This window comes from Aphidius gifuensis, linkage group LG6 (assembly GCF_014905175.1).
Source record: "Aphidius gifuensis isolate YNYX2018 linkage group LG6, ASM1490517v1, whole genome shotgun sequence".
Taxonomy (NCBI): Eukaryota; Metazoa; Arthropoda; class Insecta; order Hymenoptera; family Braconidae; genus Aphidius; species Aphidius gifuensis.
The window spans coordinates 7,569,292-7,588,545 of record NC_057793.1 but is presented as its reverse complement, the minus strand read 5'-3'; the positions used below and the strand labels follow the sequence as shown (position 1 = coordinate 7,588,545).

The window sequence follows — 19,254 nt, the reverse complement described above, 5'->3', positions numbered from 1 at the left end:
AACTTCGAAATTTTGCTAGATACACAGACATGAACACAAGCATGGTTTATAAACTTTGTTTAGTGTGTTGCCGCGCATATACTAAAGAACTTGGTTTTCATACAAAAATTTCAGGATACGGGGAATAAAAAATAGCGTTATTAATATACGGGCCCTTTGTGGCATAAATATTGGTACGGCGATGGGACTTGGAATCAACCTTAAATACTTTTAAATAAAAAAAATAAATATAAATTGACGTATTAAATATATTATTTTAAAATTATAATCAATTTTATATATGAATTATATTTTTACTTTATTTACGTTGGATATTTTTTTATTTTTTACAAGTTGATTCTGAAAATCGATTATATGTATATAGTGAAAATGACAATTTTTCAATTCATTATATACTCAAAGAGCATTAGCGATTATGAATAATTAAATTTTGCAAATTACGAATAAAAATAAATTATGATAAATAAAAATAATGAAAATAATTATTCTAAATAAACTGATAAAATTTTTCTATTATAATAAAATAATAATTCAAATTTTAAACAGAAATAAATTATTATTATTATTATTATTATTTTAATATTTTAAGAAAATTTATTTTACCGACAATTGTCATATATGCATTTTACCTGGATGATTTTGTTTTAGACGTTTAGAATTTTAAAATTTAGCTTCACTGATGCTTGAAATATATGGTTCCATACATCTCACCGCCGCCAGTACCCATTGTCTAATACTCTCTCTCTGGTCTCTCTATGTGTCTCTTCTCTCTCTATGTAGTCTTCATGAATCATGGTGTATTCTCAACAATATTTTCCTTGATTGTCGATTTGCCGTAGCTTCTTTGGAAAATTTTACAAAAAAAATCTACCACGTCAAATGACGTTGTATTTTATCATCGAATCTCCATTGTAAAAAAAATATAAAACTGATAAATAGGTGGATTTACAAAAGTATAATGTACAATAATATGCCAGTTTATTCACGTAATAGATGATAAACCACGGTGTGTTTTACATTTTGCATTAATATTATTATTTATTAAACAGTGTCACATGCTGACATATGGAGGTGTTGACTTACTTTCCAAAGGTAGTAAAAAAAATAAAAAAAATAAAAGCTGCAAAATAGAACACAAGAGTCAAATCAAAATGATTAATCGAATGAAAAAATATTGACGATAATCATCTAAATATGAATTTCAGATATAATGTTAAAAATAAACAAATAATAATATTATCATTTAAAACAATTAACAAATATTTATTTATCTAAATTGATAATTTATATAATCAAAAAACAATGGATTTTCTACAAGTATTGTCTGTAGCACAAAAAAATAGCAACATCAAACAGGTCAGTTATTTTTATAATTTAATATTATTATTTTTTGTCGTCATCAAAATGTCACTCAACAATTTATGACAAACTAAATAAAGAAAATTATATTCTATTATTTCAACACACTGATATCGTTCTAAATTAAAAATTGTTTTTTTTTCTTCAGAATGTCAATTATTATTCAACAAAATTTGGACCACCAAAAAAAGACAATAAAGAAAAACGTTTGTCAGATGGAATTAAAAAATTTCTTGCTAAAAAAGAAGAAGAAGAAAAACAAAAAGCATTAGAAGAAAAGAAAAAAAAACTGGTAATAATTAATTAACCTATTTTTTTATTTATCTATTATAGAAATTAATTGATGAAAAATGTTTTCATTCTTTTTTTTTTTTTTTCTTCAGAATTTATTATCACTGAGAGATCAAAAGGCACAAAATAGAATAAATAAACATTTAAAAGTATGTAAATCAGCAAATAAATCAGTTCTCGCAGATGCAATAAATACTGAAGACACTGCAATTACCATGGCTGGTAGAGATAAATTTTAAAAATTGATTAAACTAATTTTTGATTATTTTAAATGATAATTTTATTGAAATTCTTTTTTTTTTTGTAGGTCCTTCACAGCCAGACGAGGATGATTATGGTTATGTATCACAAGAAGCAAATGCATTTTATAATAAATTAATGAACAAATATAATAATTTACCACCAGAAAAACCATTATTTAGTAATACTGGTAAAAAAGTTGTAAAAGATATTGCATCAACAAAAGATCGTGTTAAACAAGCACTTAAACAACAAGAAATTGAAGAAAGTTTACCACATCGTAGAAAAAGAAAATCAACAACAAATACAACAAATGATAAAGATATACAACGTGAAAAAGATTATAATGATAAAGATATAAAATTAAATGATAAAGATGATAAACCAAAACCTAAAAAACGTCCACCACCACCACCAGATTTTATGACATTATTAAAAATAGCTGAAAAAAAACAATATGAACCAATAATTATTGAACAAAAACCAAAAATTGAAGAAAAAGAAAGATTAATGACGAGAAAAGAATTAATTGAATATCAAAAAGAAAAAGATAAACGTGAACAAAGAGAACGTGATAAAAATATTGATAATAATACGACAAAATTATTAAATTCAAATTCAACAATAAATGGTAATAGTAAACTTGCTAAAGCATTAACTAGTAAAATAATAAAATCATCTTCAAATGATATTAATAAAAAATCAACAACTACAATAAGTGATAATAAAAAATTACCAAAATTCATAACACAAATGCCAAAACGTAATAATGAAAAATTACCAGATAAATTATCATTAATAAAATCTAATGAAAAAGAATCAATTTTACTTGAACGTAAAAAAATTGAAGCTGAAAGAAAAGAACTTGAAGCAATGAGACGTGAAATGGAAGAAGAAAAACGTAAATTAGAAATGGAAAAACGAAAAAAAATTGATGATGTACGTTCATCATCATCATCATTATCAAATCTTAAAAAAGTGCCAAAATTAACTGATAAAAATGATAAATCATCTAGTTTAAATAATAAAAATATAAAACAAAAACAATTTCCACCAGCTGATGTTAAACCAAGACAATTTCCTCCAGCTGATGTACGTCCAAGACAATTTCCACCAGCTGATGTACGTCCAAGACAATTTCCTCCGTCAGATGTTAGAAATAATAAATCACTTAAAAATGGTAGACCAATTAATAAAAGAAGAATTTATGATGATAGTGATGAAGAATATGATTCTGAACTTGATGATTTTATTGATGATGGACCACAAGGAGAAGGAGAAGATTATAGTAAATATATTAGTGAAATATTTGGTTATGATAAAAATAAATATAGGCATATTGATGATGAAGATGACAATATGGAAACTACATATGCACAACAATTAAAAGAAGAATTTGTATCAACAAAACTAGGTAAATATAAAATAAATAAATAAAAATTAATAATTAATTATTATATATTTTTGAATTATAATTATAATTATAAATTTTTTTTCTTAGGAATAATGGAAGATCTTGAAGATATTCAAAAAGAAGCATTAGAAAAAAAACGTAAATTAGGTATGAAAAAGAAAAAAAAATAAAAAAAAAAAAACATTTTTATAAATAGAAATAAATATTTTTTTTTTTTATGAGAATATTTTCTTATTGAGAAAAAAAATTTATACAATTTAGTTATAAACTATAATATAGTTTTAAAATAATCAATAAATTATAAAAATTTTTATCATAAAATCTTTATTAAAATGAAAAAAAAAAAAAAAAAAAAATCTTTTTTTCAAACAATTGTACATGTTCATTAGGATTTAAGGAGCATTTACACATTTATTTTTATGTTATATATTGTGGATAAAAGAAATGTCGAACAAGAAAAAAAAAAAAAAGAACAACTCATTTAATTGTACAATTAATTTCAATTCATAAAAAAATTAAGATATTTAAAATTTTTTATTTCATAAAGATAAATTCATCACACACAAACATATAGTAAAATATTACGACTGTATACAATCATTACATCTATAATTACTTCACTCAAATTAAATAACTACGTAATTGTTTTTTTTTTTTTTGTCCGAGTTGATTATGTTCAAACACATTTATTGTATTATTATGAATAAATAAGTATTTAAAAAAATGACATGATGTTTAATTATTAAATTTACATGAAAAACCACAATATATTGATTTAAATTTTACAACGTCAAAATTATTCGTTGTATTGGAAAAGTAATGCAGAAAGAGATCTTGTTGGTATTAATCGTTTACTTGTTCGACGTGGTGTGTCAATTTCTAAATATTCACGTCCGTTATATATTATTTTTTTGTTCATACCGACACTTTGACGAGTTGGTGATGGATTACTAGTACTTGGTTGATCATCAAAATAATTATTAACTCGACATACAAGTGGTAGAATTTGTGTAGGATTTTTTGCCAATACTCGTTTTCTATTATGACGATTTTTCCAAATTTTAAAATTTGGAAAAATGTATGAACATATTTTTTTAATCGTATTTTTTTGATGTACTCCAGTTTTTTCATATATAAATGTTAGTGTTGCTAATGTTAAACCACCGGCTAATATTTTAAATGCTAATGATAAATCATTTATATTTAATTTAAGTTTAACTTCATTCAAATTTAATGGACAGTAAGGTACTAATGGTAATTTTCTTTGTTCAAGATATTTAATTATACCAAATTGCACAAGATTTCGTAATCTGAAAAAAATGGTTTTTTTTTGTTTTTAATAGGATTATCCATAAATTACGTATCCTGGTTGATAATTTTCCCAAAAAAAAAAAAACATCACGTAGCAAGTTTTGGTATAAAAAGCCATGAGATATTTAAAATTAAAATGAATAATTATAAAAATAATATACAAGCATAGTTTAACATGTCGACATAATGATGATTATGATGATTTAAAATTTGTCGAAAAATAATTATGACAAAAGTATGATCAGCACGATAAATAAATAAATATTCCATTTAAAAATTTATTTATTTTTTTTTTTTTGCAAATTTACTATTATCCATATATCTTGGATAAATTGAAAATTAATTTATTTAAAAATTAATTAATTCATCATCGTATTGTAATGACTTGCTGTTATTATTATTTCAAATTTAATTTTCATTAATATTTTCATCTTTTAAATGTATTTTATTGAATGTTTATTTATTTTATTTATTCAAAATAATTTTGATAAATTTGTAATTTATTTTTGTAACTTGTTAGCTAGGATATTTTTGTTGTAGAAAATTATCTACCAGGTATATATTTAAATAATAAGTAATTTAAAGTTTTTTTTTAAACTTACTGTTTATCAAATTTTTCTTGATATGGTGAATCTTTTGGATATGCAAATGCAACTGGCTGTTGATAAATAATTTCCGGCATAATGACATATTTGCATCGTTTATTTTGAGGTTTATTTTTTCTAACCATTTTAAGATAATGATCAGCAATCATTCGCTGCAAATGATTATCCTCACCGAGATATATTTTAGCTTCATCGTCCGAATCCATTATTTTCAAAATTTCTCTATCTGATGGTTTAGTAATAAAACGACCCTGATCATTTTCAAATGATGTTTTTAAAATTTTTAAATCTTCAATTTCTGACTAAAATAAAAAATAAATCATTATTAATTATTCATCAGAATATAAATATAAATTATTTATTTACCTGCTTCAAAGCAAAATCAATATAACGTTCACTTGTTGCTAACCATTTTTGATTGTCATTCACAATATCAGCAATTGAATGATATGGCAATGTCAATTTTGATGAGTATAAAAACTTATTCAAACTTGCATAATAAAATGATGTTAATATTATTATGAATATCCACCAACTTGCAAATAACACACGATTTGAATCTATAAAATAAATTTATACAACATTTAATTTTCAATGTACATATTTCTATATTTTATAATGTAAAAATATTTTATTTCCAATTTTTAAATTACCTGTTTTTGGAGATATTGTTGAGCCTTGTTTTAATATAGCACCATAAGTAAACCATGCACATTGTAAAAATGTATAATTATCAGTTTTTGAATTTTTCCATAAGTACGATCTAAAATATTTCAAAATATTTTTATTTTATAAATTATTAATTAATATTTAACAACTTTATATATATGTATGTTGAATTATTAATAATGAAAATTACCTTAAAAATACTATGCCAAAAAAAATTGGACCACTAATTATAACAGCAATGATAATTAATATCCAAACTTGATTTGTAAATGGTGCAAGTAAACCAGATCTAACTGCTAAAATATCTGATCTTTTCATCATGGCTTTTAATTTAATTTGTGTTAAAATTGGACTGAACGATACATAACGATACATATCAGGATGCATTGGTAAAAATGCAACTGCCATATCGACTTTCTAAATTAAATAATAACAATTAAATATAAAAAAAAATTTCTTAAATTACTTTTATTGATGAAAATATTTATCGGAAATTTATTTGGATATCATTTTGATTTTTCTGTACTTTAATTGGCTTCATTTAAATTTAAAAATATATTCAAGTATTTTATAGAACTGAAAAACAAATACAAAAAAAAAAAAAAAAAAAATTGACTCTAATAGTAAAAATAATAATTTTATTTTTGAATTTATTTAGCGCAAAAATATTTCTCTAGATAATTTTTTTAATGCCAATTTTGAAAATTGTACAAATAAATATTTTTTTTAATATTGTTTAATAATTATTATTTTTATAAATTAATATTTACCTTTTCATGCAGCAAACCAATGACACCCTTTGTGTGATCTCCAAGTATTTCTTGTTCTGGCATTACAATTTCATATTCAATATTTAATTTTTTACTTATCAAATCAAATATATAAAATGCGAGTGACGTTACATTGCCCATTGTTTTTCCATTTAATTTATAAATTGATGAATATGGTGGCATCTTTATTGTAAAAAAAAAATAATTTTTAATAATTAAAATAAACAACAATCAATCAAACTTATCAAAAAAATTAAAAATTATTTAACAAATCTTACATCAAGCGTTGTAATTTTCATAACTTTCGGTAACAAAATTTCATCTTTAGGTTTAAGATTTTTCGTAGCAGTTGATAAATCCATTTTATCCAAATCAAATTCCCCTATAAAATGAAATTAAATAATTAATATCATTATCTAAAATTCAATTAGATAGGTAATTAAAAAAAAAGTTAAAAAAAGTTAAAAAAAAAAACACTATAATTTAATTTTTAATTAATAAAAAAAATATTTTTTTCAAATAATCACAACCATAATATTTAGCATCATCATAAATGAGAAGCGAATGATTTCGATCACAATTTGTCGTATTAGAAATAATACAAATGCCCATAAGCATTAAATCAAATCCCGTCATTATGATTTAATTATTTTTCATTGACACTTTATTTTAAAAAAAAAAAACACAATTCACTAAATAAATATAATAATAATTATCAATATTATTTATCAAAATAATAAATGAATGTTCAAGTTATTTAAGAGCGGCAGATGAACCGATACTATATGTAACTTTGACACTTTAATTATATTTTTTCAATGTTTCAATGTTTTATACAACTAAGCAACTTAGCTGTTCTGTGACCACATGTATGTTTATTATCTTAGAACTTGGCTTGGTATATTTTTTATGATAAAAATACTCCTCATGCACTGTCTCGCCTCACGCGAAACATTGAGGATGATCCGCGTTGTGATGATTACCGAGGTGTAATGTACAACTACCTACTCTACACCTCGCTCTACACTGTATGAATTATTATTTTATTTTTTATTTTTTTCATTATTTTGCGTGTTAAAAATATCAATGAAATTAAAAAATTTATTAAACATTGAAAAAGAAAAAGATAGTATATATAAAAAAATAGGATAAAAAAAAATTTAATTCAATTTTTTTTAATTTATTTTTATTTATATAAAAATATATTTATTTTTTTTTTTATAAATTTAATTTGTATTAGTTTATTTTATCAATTGCATGAGTATAAAATAATGAACATTTATTTTAATTTTTTTTTTTTAATGATTAAGACTTTTTTAGACTCTTGATTAAAAAATTTATTCAATTTATTATGCGTGATTATTATTTTTAAAAATATGCACAAAACACCAAAGATCATTTTTTGTGCATCAGATTAATGAAAATAATTATTGTTAATTAATAATTAGCTGATAAAATTTTTCTATTGCATCGACGCAAATAAAATGAGACATATTTTTTGTTAAAGAAATTTATTTTTTTTTTTGAAAATTTTATCTGTTATTATTTTTATTGTTAACATATATGGGGAATTTTATATGAAATCAGAAATCAATGATTATTATTTAGATTGATCTTGCGATTTTTTTTTGTTTTTTTATTATTTCTAAAATTTTTTCAGGTTTATCAATAAAACGACCATAATTATCTTTAAATGATGTTTCTAAAATTTTTAACTCTTAACTTTCTGACTGAAATAGAGAATAATTTTTTAAATTTAATAATAACAATCAAATATAAAAAAAAAAAAAAATGCCTTGAATAGTGAAAATAATAATTTTATTTTTGAATTTATTTGTCGCAAAAATATTTCTCTTAATTATTTTTTTAGTGCCAATTTTGAAATTGTACAAATAAATAATTTATTTAATATTGTTTAATTAATTATTATTTTTATAAATTAATTTTTACTTTTTCATGCAGCCAAACCAATGACAATCTCCAAGTATTTCTTGATCTGGCATTACAATTTTATATTTAATATTTAATTTTCTACTTATCAAATATCTCAAATGCGTAAGACGTTACATTGCCGAATATTTTTCCGGTTAATTTATAATGACCTTTTATTTTTATCTAATGACCTTCATGAAAAATAAAGTTTTTTATTTTATATTTTTTTCTTTCACTGCATATCCTACGTTTTTTTTTTTTTCAATTTTGTAATCGATAGAGCAACTCATGTCCGTTGAAACACGTCATAAAATCCAGAAAATTATAATACTTTAAAAATAATATTAGCCAGTCTTTGTTTTTCAATTTTCAATTTTTTATTTTTTTTTTTCAACTACATCAATTTTTCCAAAGAATAAAATAATAATTATCATTAGCAAAAAATTATGTAGATTCAGACAATCAATTTTAATAACAATATTTTTTAAATTCTGCCAAAGAGCATGATTTTCTGCAGCATTTTTCTTCACCATTAGTTATTTCCTGGCTAATACTTGCTGAAACAAAAATTAAATTTAATTAAATTACATAATTTAAAAATACAAAAACAAATTAATTATTTAACAAGCATCTAGACAATGTTTAAATTAAAAAAAAAAAAGTAATAATATTTTATAAATATAGTTATAATCAATAGATGACTCATTTCATGAATAACAATATTTTATTTTTATCACAAATAATTAATAATCAAAACAATTATTTATTTATATATATTGATAATTTATTTTAATAAACTCTTTATATTTTTATTTGATATATTTAAAAAAATATGAATTATTCAAGATAAATATACTGTATCCCAATGATACAATGACCCCCACGTTGCTCAATTTATTGACATAGGTTTTGACATGTTTTTTTTTTATTATGTCTATGTATTTAATTTATTAGCTTACAATATTATTATTATTATTATCGATATGTTTATTTATGGTACTTGAAAATATAATTGAAATATGATTTTAAAAAAAGTAGAAAATAAATAAATAACAAGGTCACTTGGGATGATATTATTTTTCACTTGTTGCAGTTTTTATTTTTTATGATAATATTATTTTACGTGTATGAGAATACTTACAAGTTTTTGTAGTAATTTTGACATGCGTGCAGATGACACTGATTAGGCCATGTAGATTTTTAACACAATTTTGTTCAGATATATTTTGATATGCTGATTGCTGATTGTTGTGAATGACTGGCGATAAATTTACAAATTCCATTACAATAAATGCAATTATTAAAAAAGAAAAAAATTTTGTTGATAGCTGAAAAAATTATTTATAAATTAATTTTTAAAGAACATTTATTTAAATATAAAAAAGTAATATCCATATAGAAACAATTATGTACCATTTTAAAATTGAGATATATATTCATATATTTATTTTTTTTTTTATTTTTTTTTTTTGTTAATAATTAGCCATTTAGGTCTTTTTTGATTCAGAGATGAAATATAAAAGAACATCAAAAAGAACATTCGATTGTCTATAAAGACAATAGTTTAATGGAAATTTAATTGTTTTTGATATACCTTTTTTTTTTATTTTTAAAACGACTGAAATAGATTGACCTTATCGATAAAATATAGAAAAACAAAACAACATGTTTAAAAATATTTAAATTAACAAAAAAGAAAAATATATTCTTAGAATATTATAATTAAAAAATCATCCAATTGATGCGTGATAAAAACAAAAAACTTTGCCTACTTGTAATTTTGAATAAATAAAATAAATAAACATTTAATAAAATACATTTAAAAGATGAAAATATTAATGAAAATTAAATTTGAAATAATAATAACAGCGAGTCATTACAGCACGATGATGAATTAATTAATTTTTAAATAAATTAATTTTCAATTTATCCAAGATATATGGATAATAGTAAATTTGCAAAAAAAAAAAATAAATAAATTTTTAAATGGAATATTTATTTATTTATCGTGCTGATCATACTCTTGTCATAATTATTTTTTGACAAATTTTAAATCATCATAATCATCATTATGTCGACATGTTAAACTATGCTTGTATATTATTTTTATAATTATTCATTTTAATTTTAAATATATCATGGCTTTTTATAACAACAACACCAAGCTACATGATGATTATATTTTTCTTCTTTGGGGAAAATTATTAACTTAGAAATAAAATTCTTACGTATCAAAATAATAATGAATTTTTAATTGTTTTGAATTTTTAAATATAGACCATAATAAAAACATATTAGAAAAAATATAAATAACGAATTATCATACGGCAAAATTATTTTATCTATTTAAAAATAAAAATCATGTAAATCAAGCGTGACAAAAGCCGAGCCGCATTTTTTATAATTAACTTATATAAATAAAAAATACATATTTATATAAATAATTAAAAGGAAATTTAACGATATTTTAACGGAGCTTTTTGAAAAAACTATATTATAATTTAAAAAAAAAAAAAATAGAAAAACAATAATGATGAATAAAACATTTTTCTTATTCAATATCGACATTTAATAAAGCTTAATTAAAGTACACTTTTTTTTTATACAAATCACATGTTATAAGACAAAAAAAAAAAAACTGCTTAAAATAAATATATAATAAATTATTTATCAAATTAGACAAATTAGTTGAAAAAAAAATATATGTAAAATTCAAAATTTAAAATACAACAAATAATAAAATATTTTGACATTATAGAGAGTTGAGTGGCATATACTTAGATAAAATAAAAAAAAATTAAAAATAAATAGAAAATATTTTTTGTGCCACTTCAAAAATTATCACATATACAACGAATTGATTTTCGTTGAGGTAAGATTAGATGACTTTATTCGTTTTATTTATATTTATTTACGTCATTCATTGTTATTATTATTTATTTCAAATAGAATAGCAGTAACAATGAAATTATCTAATTTGAAAAAAATTTGAATACCTTCATTATTATTAATAATTAGAGAAAAAATAATATCTTTTATTTATAATATATTTACTTATAAATATAATCCAATGATAATAATAATTATTATTAATTTTTATTTAGTTTTTCGTTCAATTATTCTTATTTGTTGTTTTTTTTTTTTTTTTTTTTTTCTTTCAACTTAGTTTTTTTGATTATTTTTGTTTTTTCATTTTCTCTTCGTTATTTATTTATGAAAAATTTGGTATTTAGTTGGGTGATGCACAATAGCTTCTTAATTCACTCGCCGAACAAGGTTTTAAACAACACTCATCATGAATACCACGTGATTGACGACGAAACCTTCCAATTCCGAAACTTGCTGTTGAACGTAGAGGCCAATTATTATAAAAGTAAGCAAAGTTATCCATATCCAGTTCTATTATAAAAAAAAAAGAAATTATTTAGTTTAAATTTTTTAATAACAAAATTAGTTGTAATGATATGAAATTTTTATTTTAATTAATATTAAACTTTTTTTTTTATATTTTTGTTTTTCTACAAAAATCATTACCTTGATTATTCTTTTTAATCATGCCATTGTAAATTCCGCCACATATTAATTCAAGTGCATTTGACAATTTTTGACCACAATAATACTCAGCTTGTTTTTCGGGTCTTTTTCGTATATAATCATACAAATCAGATTGACAATTTGTCAAATTAACTGCGATGAATGACATCACAAGCAGCAATGCAATCATGTTACCATTTATTGACATCTGAAAAAAAATAATTATAAAAATTACAAATTAATCTCATTGTATGATGTATATTTATTTTCATCGATTTGGATATGTTTTAAAATAGCTCGTAAATAATGAGGATGAAAATTTTTTTCACGTGATAATAGTTTAAGTGTCATCACACGGTCAGTGGAAAATGAATAAATAATAAGCCACACAATCGTGTCACGACAATTTTTATTAAAATAAATATATAAATTTAAATGAAATAAATTTTAAAAAATATATATATTCGAATAATGATTGTTTTAAAAAAAGAAATAATTTACAAATAATTTCTACTTTTTTTTCCATGTAATTTTCCGGATGTAAAATAAAAATTTATATTACTGATATTGATGACGTCATATTTTTTATTTTATCAATAATACGTATATTAGATATTAAAGCCTTTTAATTAGATAATTTATTTATATTTAAAATATTCATTATCATAAGTTTTTAATTAATTGCGATATTTGTTGAAATGTCAAGGAAAAAAATTTAGATTTATTTTAAAATTGGCTCTAAAAAAATAATCAAGAGAAATTTGTACAATTTTCATTTTTTTTTTTTTTTTGTTGATTCGAAATTACGGTTGTGACTTTCCGGTTAATTTTTTTATTAATTATAACTTTTTATTTCTTTGTTTTTAAGACAGCGCAATAATTGTAATCGACGTTACGTGATACCAAAGAGTAAATAATATACGTGTGAATGTATTTTCTTGATTATCGGGTTTTCTGACTGCAACTGGGGTGATCGACTTGTTGTTTATTAAATTGAATTCGATTTAAATTGTAATTATTTTTTTTCAACAGGTGTTATTTTAATAGTCATAAATTAATTAATTATGTAGGTAGAGAATATTTGTGAAAATAAAATATTTAATGAGTAATGACTAATTACGAAAAATTAAGAAACAAAAAAAAAAAGCTTACTTAGTAATTTACGATAGAGCACAATCACAAGAATAATTAACAATAAAAATATCACAGTTGGTCACTGACACTGGTTTTTTTTAAAAAAAAAAAATATATAAATAAAAGTATCCAAATAAAAATGATAATATAATTATTATAAAATATTCAGTAAATATATGAATTTAATAATTTTTAATATTTTATTATTTGGCACAATTAAACCTAATTCCCACTTATTTAAATGCATTTATACTCTAAATTTGTTTTGTTTTTTTCTATAATATGTAACTCGAAGATCCGTCGAAGAGGTTTTTTTTTTCAGAGACACAGATTTGTTGTTGTTATTCCTCCTCGACGGTAATAATTTGGCCTGGGTCAACTAGATATTAACATGCGAACACAATTGCAAAATAAACTCAACTGAATAAAGTGGCGTTTAAAAGTGTGAGTAGCTTGTTGCAGTGGGGAATAACGATGCATCTAATATTTTTCATCTCCTACCAAGTTTATTATTCCTGTTTTATTGCCAGTATAATATTGCATTCAAGGTGTCTAGGATGAAATGACATTACTTATATGGAGGGCTAACGCACTTTAATTCCCTTCTGTCAATTTATTTTTAGATCAATTTTTATTTTTTTTTCTTTTACCTTTTTAAATTGGTTTCATTTTCAACTTGTTATTTTATTAATTTATATTTTTATCATACATCAACATTAATAATAATAATAATAATAGTTTATCTTTTTTTACTTACCATGTTTTAAATAATTTAATGATAGAAAAAAAAAAAAAAGAATTAAAAAAATCAAAAAAGATAATATTTTATAATGATTAAATTTGTTAATAAAGTTTCAAGATGAGTATCTCTTATCAGCAAGATGTACCAAAGTCTTGTGATCTTGGAAAAGAAGCAACAGTTCTTTATAAGTACTTTTACCAAGGGATGTGATGTTGACCAAGTTGGACATGCTCATTAAACATGTTATCTAGATGCATGTCAAGTTCGTTAATGACTTGGCTAATGTCTCACTTTTTATTTAATATTATACAAAATTTGTTTAGTAAAACAAGTCAATTCATGCGTTAATAATTCTATACTCAATGAAAACAAAATTTTCCTCATAATATACTTTCTCAATTTATTAATGAATGAAAACAAAAATATAAAAAGATAATTTCTGAAAAGAAAATAATACTCAAGTTATTTACAAAATTTTTATTATTCATAAAAATATATTATAATATCAACCCTAATTTTTATTTATAAACTTTCATTGTCTAAAAATAAGAAAATCATTTTTTACATACATAAAAAGAAAATTAAAAATATAAATGTATATAATAATAAAAATATAAAATTAATATTAATATTATCACGTTATTTTAGTTTAGTAGGTTTTAACTATTATTACTTTATTCTTAAAAAATAAATAAACAAATAAAAGTGTGTTAGCAAATGCAAGAAACAAAAACAATGCGGTCGGATAAAAATTATAAGTGAATTCTAAGTTCATTTGAATTGAAAACATTAATTTAATTATGTTAAATCTAATTCAAACTTACCAATATATCTTAAATTAAAAATGCTGATGATTTTCATTCAGACAATAGGTAAATTTAAAATTTTTTTTTTTTTATCAATCAGTTGTTTATTATAAAAAATAAAGAGACATTTAAATTCATAATCCAAGATTACTTTCAGCTAATTTAAAAATAAATAAATAATACTAAATATCATGTAAATAATATCATGAGAATTTCATTTTTAAAATTATTAAATAAACCAAAAAAAAATAAAATAAAATATTCCAGCAAATATCTAAAATATTAGAAATAGAAATCCAAAATCAACTGGGTTGAAAATTCAACGAAAAAAATCTTAATATAATCCTCCAGAAAAAAAAGGTTTAGATGAACTTTTAAAATGGGTTTTAAATAATGAGACAATATGTTTAATCAAAGACACATATAAATCTTTATATATCATATGAAAAACATTCTATTTTTATAGCATATAAAACAAATCTTCATATCATTATATTCATTACATTAAAAAAAATTTCATTATATATTTAATTTACAATATTCGAAGGGTCAATGAACATATATTTCAATTTTTCTTTTTAAATAATAATATATCATTTATCCTTGCACGCTTTCTGATGTACATTTTTTTAATTAACTTATTTATCATGCGAATTTTATTATCAATTTCAAAACTAAATCAAGTCATCTTGGTTTTTTTTTTAAATATTTTTTACAAATTTTAATTGACTTGGATTTTCATTGATAATGCATTATCAAGTACACGAGTTGTCTCTTGTATTTTTCATGATGATTGAATTGGTTGTTGTTGTTATTGTTGTTGTTGTTGTTGCTGTTGTACTAATTGTGTATTACTATTATTACTCTTAACTTTTGACATTGCCATTCATCCTTTAATTTATTTTCGATTAAATAATGTTGAACGAAAATTTTCAATGCATTACGAACAAAATTACGAAACTGTCTTTCAGCACTTGCTGTATCATAATCATCCATTGCTTAAATAAAGAAATTCATTACTTGAATCCTAAAAAAAAATATAAATATTTAATTAAAATATAATTAAATTATTCGTATGTTCGATGCAAAAAAAATAATCAAGTCAAAAAATAATGTATAAAATATTTAACAATCAGTGTTGAAAAAAAAAAAAAATATATATATGTAATAATTATAATTAAAATTTAAAATTATAAAATACATCAAATAGAATAATAAAATAAACTAAGTGGTAAATAAATTAATAAAATTGTTGTTGGAAAAAAAAAATTAATTAATAAATAGAGCCAAAAATCATAAATAAATAAATAGTATAATTTTGCAAAATAATATCAATATATTTTATTTATGATATATTCATTTATAATTATAATTCAATAGTTATTATTATTATTATAAATTTATTTATTATTTAAACTTTCTTCTTCTTTTTTCAACTGGTTTATTTTGATTTCTTTTTCTTTATAATTGGAATGTTATTATTATTATTGTTTATTTTGTTATTTATGCACTTGGTTCTCCACAATAACTTTTTAATTCATTTATCGAACAAGATCTCAAACAACACTCATCATGAATACCACGTGATTGACGACGAAATCTTTCACCTCCGAAACGACCTATTCCCATCATTGAATTTGCACTTGCTCTTGGACTTAGAGGCCAATTATAGAAGTAAGCAAAGTTATCCATATCCAATTCTATTATAAAAAAATAAAGAAATTATTTAGTTTAAATTTTTTATTAACAAAATCAGTTGTAATAATAATAAAGTTCTATTTTAATTGATATTAAACCTTTTTCTTTTCTTTTTTTTTTTATACAATCATTATTATTAATTATAAAAGATGAAAAAATTTTTTAAATAAAGTGTTAAAATGATATATAGGTTTAATTATCAATTGGAATAGAATTTTTTTGTTTTCAATTGATAATTAAAAACTTTTAATATTTTTAATAATAATAATTATTATTGTTAGTTCATACCTTGATTATTTTTTTTAAGCATGACATTGTAAATTCCGTTACATAATAGTTGAAGTGCACTTGACAATTTTTGACCACAATAATACATAGAAGCAGATTTAGACTCAGCTGGATTTTCGTGTCTTTTTTGTATATAATCATACAAATCAGATTGACAATTTGTCAAATTAACTGCGATGAATGACATCACAAGCAGCAATGCCAACATATTACCATTTATTGACATCTGAAAAAAAATAATTATAAAAATTACAAATTAATCTCATTGTATGATGTATATTTATTTTCATCGATTTGGATATGTTTTAAAATAGCTCGTAAATAATGAGGATGAAAATTTTTTTCACGTGATAATAGTTTAAGTGTCATCACACGGTCAGTGGAAAATGAATAAATAATAAGCCACACAATCGTGTCACGACAATTTTTATTAAAATAAATATATAAATTGAAATGAAATAAATTTTAAAAAATATATATATTTGAATAATGATTGTTTTAAAAAAAGAAATAATTTACAAATAATTTCTACTTTTTTTTCCATGTAATTTTCCGGATGTAAAATAAAAATTTATATTACTGATATTAATGACGTCATATTTTTTATTTTATCAATAATACGTATATTAGATATTAAAGCCTTTCAATTAGATAATTTATTTATATTTAAAATATTCATTATCATAAGTTTTTAATTAATTGTGATATTTGTTGAAATGTCAAGGAAAAAAATTTAGAATTATTTATATTATTATGAATTGACCTTTGTACAATTATATCAACTATCATTTATTGTTTATTTATTATTTTTTTTGTTGATTTAAAATTACGGTTGATTAATTGTAATTATTAAGATCAGTGACTTTATGATTTATTTTGATTCTTTTTTTATCGTAAATTTTGAATTTGCTTGTTATTTATTATTTATTTATTTGTTTTTAAGACAGCGCAATTGTAATCGGCGTTACGTGATACCAAAGAGTGAATGTATTCTCCTGATTGTCGGGTTGTCTGACTGCAACGGGGTGATCGACTCGTTGTTTATTAATTGAATTACGATTAAAATAATAATTATTTTTTTTCAACAGGTGATATTTTAATAATAGAAATATAACTTAATTATGTATTTAGAAAATATTTTTTTTTTTATAAGTAAATTAAATGACTCATACTAATTAAAAAATACTTTAAATTTGTAATTTATAAACTATTAATTATCATTGAAAAAATAAATAGAAATAAAATATATGTGACTACTTGCAAAAAAGGATATGGAAAAAAAAATATTAAAAATATATTATGATTCTCGTTTTTTAAAATAGAAAGCAAAATCAATAAATGAAAAAAAAAACATAAAACTTACTTAATTATTTACGATAAAGTACAATCACAAGAAGATTAGAAAAATAAAAATATCACTTGAAAATATCACAATTGGTCACTACCACTGGGTTTTTATAATAAACAAAAAATAAACAAAAAATAAAATTAAAAAATGAATATAAATAAAAAATAATAATACAATGATTATGAAATATTTAGTAAATATATGAATTTAATAATTTTTAATATTTTATTATTTAGCACAATTAAACCTAATTCCCACTTATTTAAATGCATTTATACTCTAAATTTGTTTTGTTTTTTTCTATAATATATAATTAGAAGATCCGTCGAAGAGGTTTTTTTTTTCAGAGACACAGATTTGTTGTTGTTATTCCTCCTCGACGGTAATAATTTGGCCTGGGTCAACTAGATATTAACATGCGAACACAATTGCAAAATAAACTCAACTGAATAAAGTGGCGTTTAAAAGTGTGTGTAGCTTGTTGCAGTGGGGAATAACGATGCATCTAATATTTTTCATCTCCTACCAAGTTTATTATTCCTGTTTTATTGCCAGTATAATATTGCATTCAAGGTGTCTAGGATGAAATGACATTATACTTATATGGAGGGCTAACGCACTTTAATTCCCTACTGTCAATTTATTTTTAGATCAATTTTTATTTTTTTTTCTTTTACCTTTTTAAATTGGTTTCATTTTCAACTTGTTATTTTATTAATTTATATTTTTATCATACATCAACATTAATAATAATAATAATAGTTTATCTTTTTTTACTTACCATGTTTTAAATAATTTAATGATAGAAAAAAAAAAAAAAAGAATTTAAAAAATCAAAAAAGATAATATTTTATAATGATTAAATTTGTTAATAAAGTTTCAAGATGAGTATCTCTTATCAGCAAGATGTACCAAAGTCTTGTGATCTTGGAAAAGAAGCAACAGTTCTTTATAAGTACTTTTACCAAGGGATGTGATGTTGACCAAGTTGGACATGCTCATTAAACATGTTATCTAGATGCATGTCAAGTTCGTTAATGACTTGGCTAATGTCTCACTTTTTATTTAATATTATACAAAATTTGTTTAGTAAAACAAGTCAATTCATGTGTT

The 19,254-nt window shown here is 21.4% G+C and overlaps 4 protein-coding genes across 6 annotated transcripts; 1 reads left to right on the top strand and 3 right to left on the bottom strand.

Annotated features, from left to right (window-relative positions):
- The first annotated feature begins 769 nt into the window (after positions 1 to 769).
- On the top strand, positions 770 to 4,026 carry LOC122859249 (protein SPT2 homolog). The gene is made up of 5 exons (XM_044162681.1): positions 770 to 1,356; positions 1,508 to 1,651; positions 1,743 to 1,872; positions 1,958 to 3,304; positions 3,392 to 4,026. Exons 1-5 carry the CDS (start codon positions 1,303 to 1,305, stop codon positions 3,472 to 3,474), a joined length of 1,758 nt encoding a protein of 585 aa, XP_044018616.1. The 5' UTR covers positions 770 to 1,302; the 3' UTR covers positions 3,475 to 4,026.
- LOC122859250 (glutamate receptor U1-like) lies at positions 3,978 to 7,369 on the bottom strand. Its single transcript, XM_044162682.1, has 8 exons — positions 7,190 to 7,369; positions 6,938 to 7,041; positions 6,660 to 6,842; positions 6,080 to 6,306; positions 5,874 to 5,983; positions 5,587 to 5,780; positions 5,218 to 5,522; positions 3,978 to 4,614 (listed from the first exon to the last, which is right to left on the bottom strand). The coding sequence occupies exons 1-8, from the start codon at positions 7,293 to 7,295 to the stop codon at positions 4,101 to 4,103; spliced, it is 1,743 nt and encodes a 580-aa protein (XP_044018617.1). The 5' UTR covers positions 7,296 to 7,369; the 3' UTR covers positions 3,978 to 4,100.
- Positions 7,370 to 11,769: 4,400 nt separating this feature from the next.
- LOC122859246 (LIRP-like) lies at positions 11,770 to 14,134 on the bottom strand. 2 transcript variants are annotated; one of them, XM_044162679.1, is made up of 3 exons: positions 14,017 to 14,134; positions 12,126 to 12,333; positions 11,770 to 11,990 (listed from the first exon to the last, which is right to left on the bottom strand). In XM_044162679.1, the coding sequence occupies exons 1-3, from the start codon at positions 14,017 to 14,019 to the stop codon at positions 11,821 to 11,823; spliced, it is 381 nt and encodes a 126-aa protein (XP_044018614.1). In that variant the 5' UTR covers positions 14,020 to 14,134; the 3' UTR covers positions 11,770 to 11,820. The 2 variants fall into 2 exon arrangements, with proteins under 2 accessions (XP_044018614.1, XP_044018615.1); XM_044162680.1 differs by lacking the exon at positions 14,017 to 14,134 and adding an exon at positions 13,278 to 13,384.
- Positions 14,135 to 16,252: 2,118 nt separating this feature from the next.
- On the bottom strand, positions 16,253 to 19,041 carry LOC122859245 (LIRP-like). Of its 2 annotated transcripts, none has more exons than XM_044162677.1 (3): positions 18,923 to 19,041; positions 16,794 to 17,019; positions 16,253 to 16,507 (listed from the first exon to the last, which is right to left on the bottom strand). In XM_044162677.1, exons 1-3 carry the CDS (start codon positions 18,923 to 18,925, stop codon positions 16,311 to 16,313), a joined length of 426 nt encoding a protein of 141 aa, XP_044018612.1. In that variant the 5' UTR covers positions 18,926 to 19,041; the 3' UTR covers positions 16,253 to 16,310. The 2 variants fall into 2 exon arrangements, with proteins under 2 accessions (XP_044018612.1, XP_044018613.1); XM_044162678.1 differs by lacking the exon at positions 18,923 to 19,041 and adding an exon at positions 18,157 to 18,317.
- Between the last annotated feature and the right edge of the window lie 213 nt (positions 19,042 to 19,254).

Bases quoted from the DNA above. Each gene is read 5' to 3' on its own strand.
- LOC122859249 (XM_044162681.1), top strand. From the start codon at position 1,303: ATGGATTTTCTACAAGTATTGTCTGTAGCACAAAAAAATAGCAACATC. The intron at 1,357-1,507 runs GTCAGTTATTTT...TTTTTTCTTCAG, and splicing joins AAAATAGCAACATCAAACAG to AATGTCAATTATTATTCAAC. The intron at 1,652-1,742 runs GTAATAATTAAT...TTTTTTCTTCAG, and splicing joins AAGAAAAGAAAAAAAAACTG to AATTTATTATCACTGAGAGA.
- LOC122859250 (XM_044162682.1), bottom strand. From the start codon at position 7,295: ATGACGGGATTTGATTTAATGCTTATGGGCATTTGTATTATTTCTAAT. The intron at 7,042-7,189 runs GTTGTGATTATT...TTCATTTTATAG, and splicing joins TGATGATGCTAAATATTATG to GGGAATTTGATTTGGATAAA. The intron at 5,523-5,586 runs GTAAATAAATAA...TTTTTATTTTAG, and splicing joins TTGATTTTGCTTTGAAGCAG to TCAGAAATTGAAGATTTAAA.
- LOC122859246 (XM_044162679.1), bottom strand. The intron at 11,991-12,125 runs GTAATGATTTTT...TTTTTATAATAG, and splicing joins GATTAAAAAGAATAATCAAG to AACTGGATATGGATAACTTT.
- LOC122859245 (XM_044162677.1), bottom strand. The intron at 16,508-16,793 runs GTATGAACTAAC...TTTTTATAATAG, and splicing joins GCTTAAAAAAAATAATCAAG to AATTGGATATGGATAACTTT.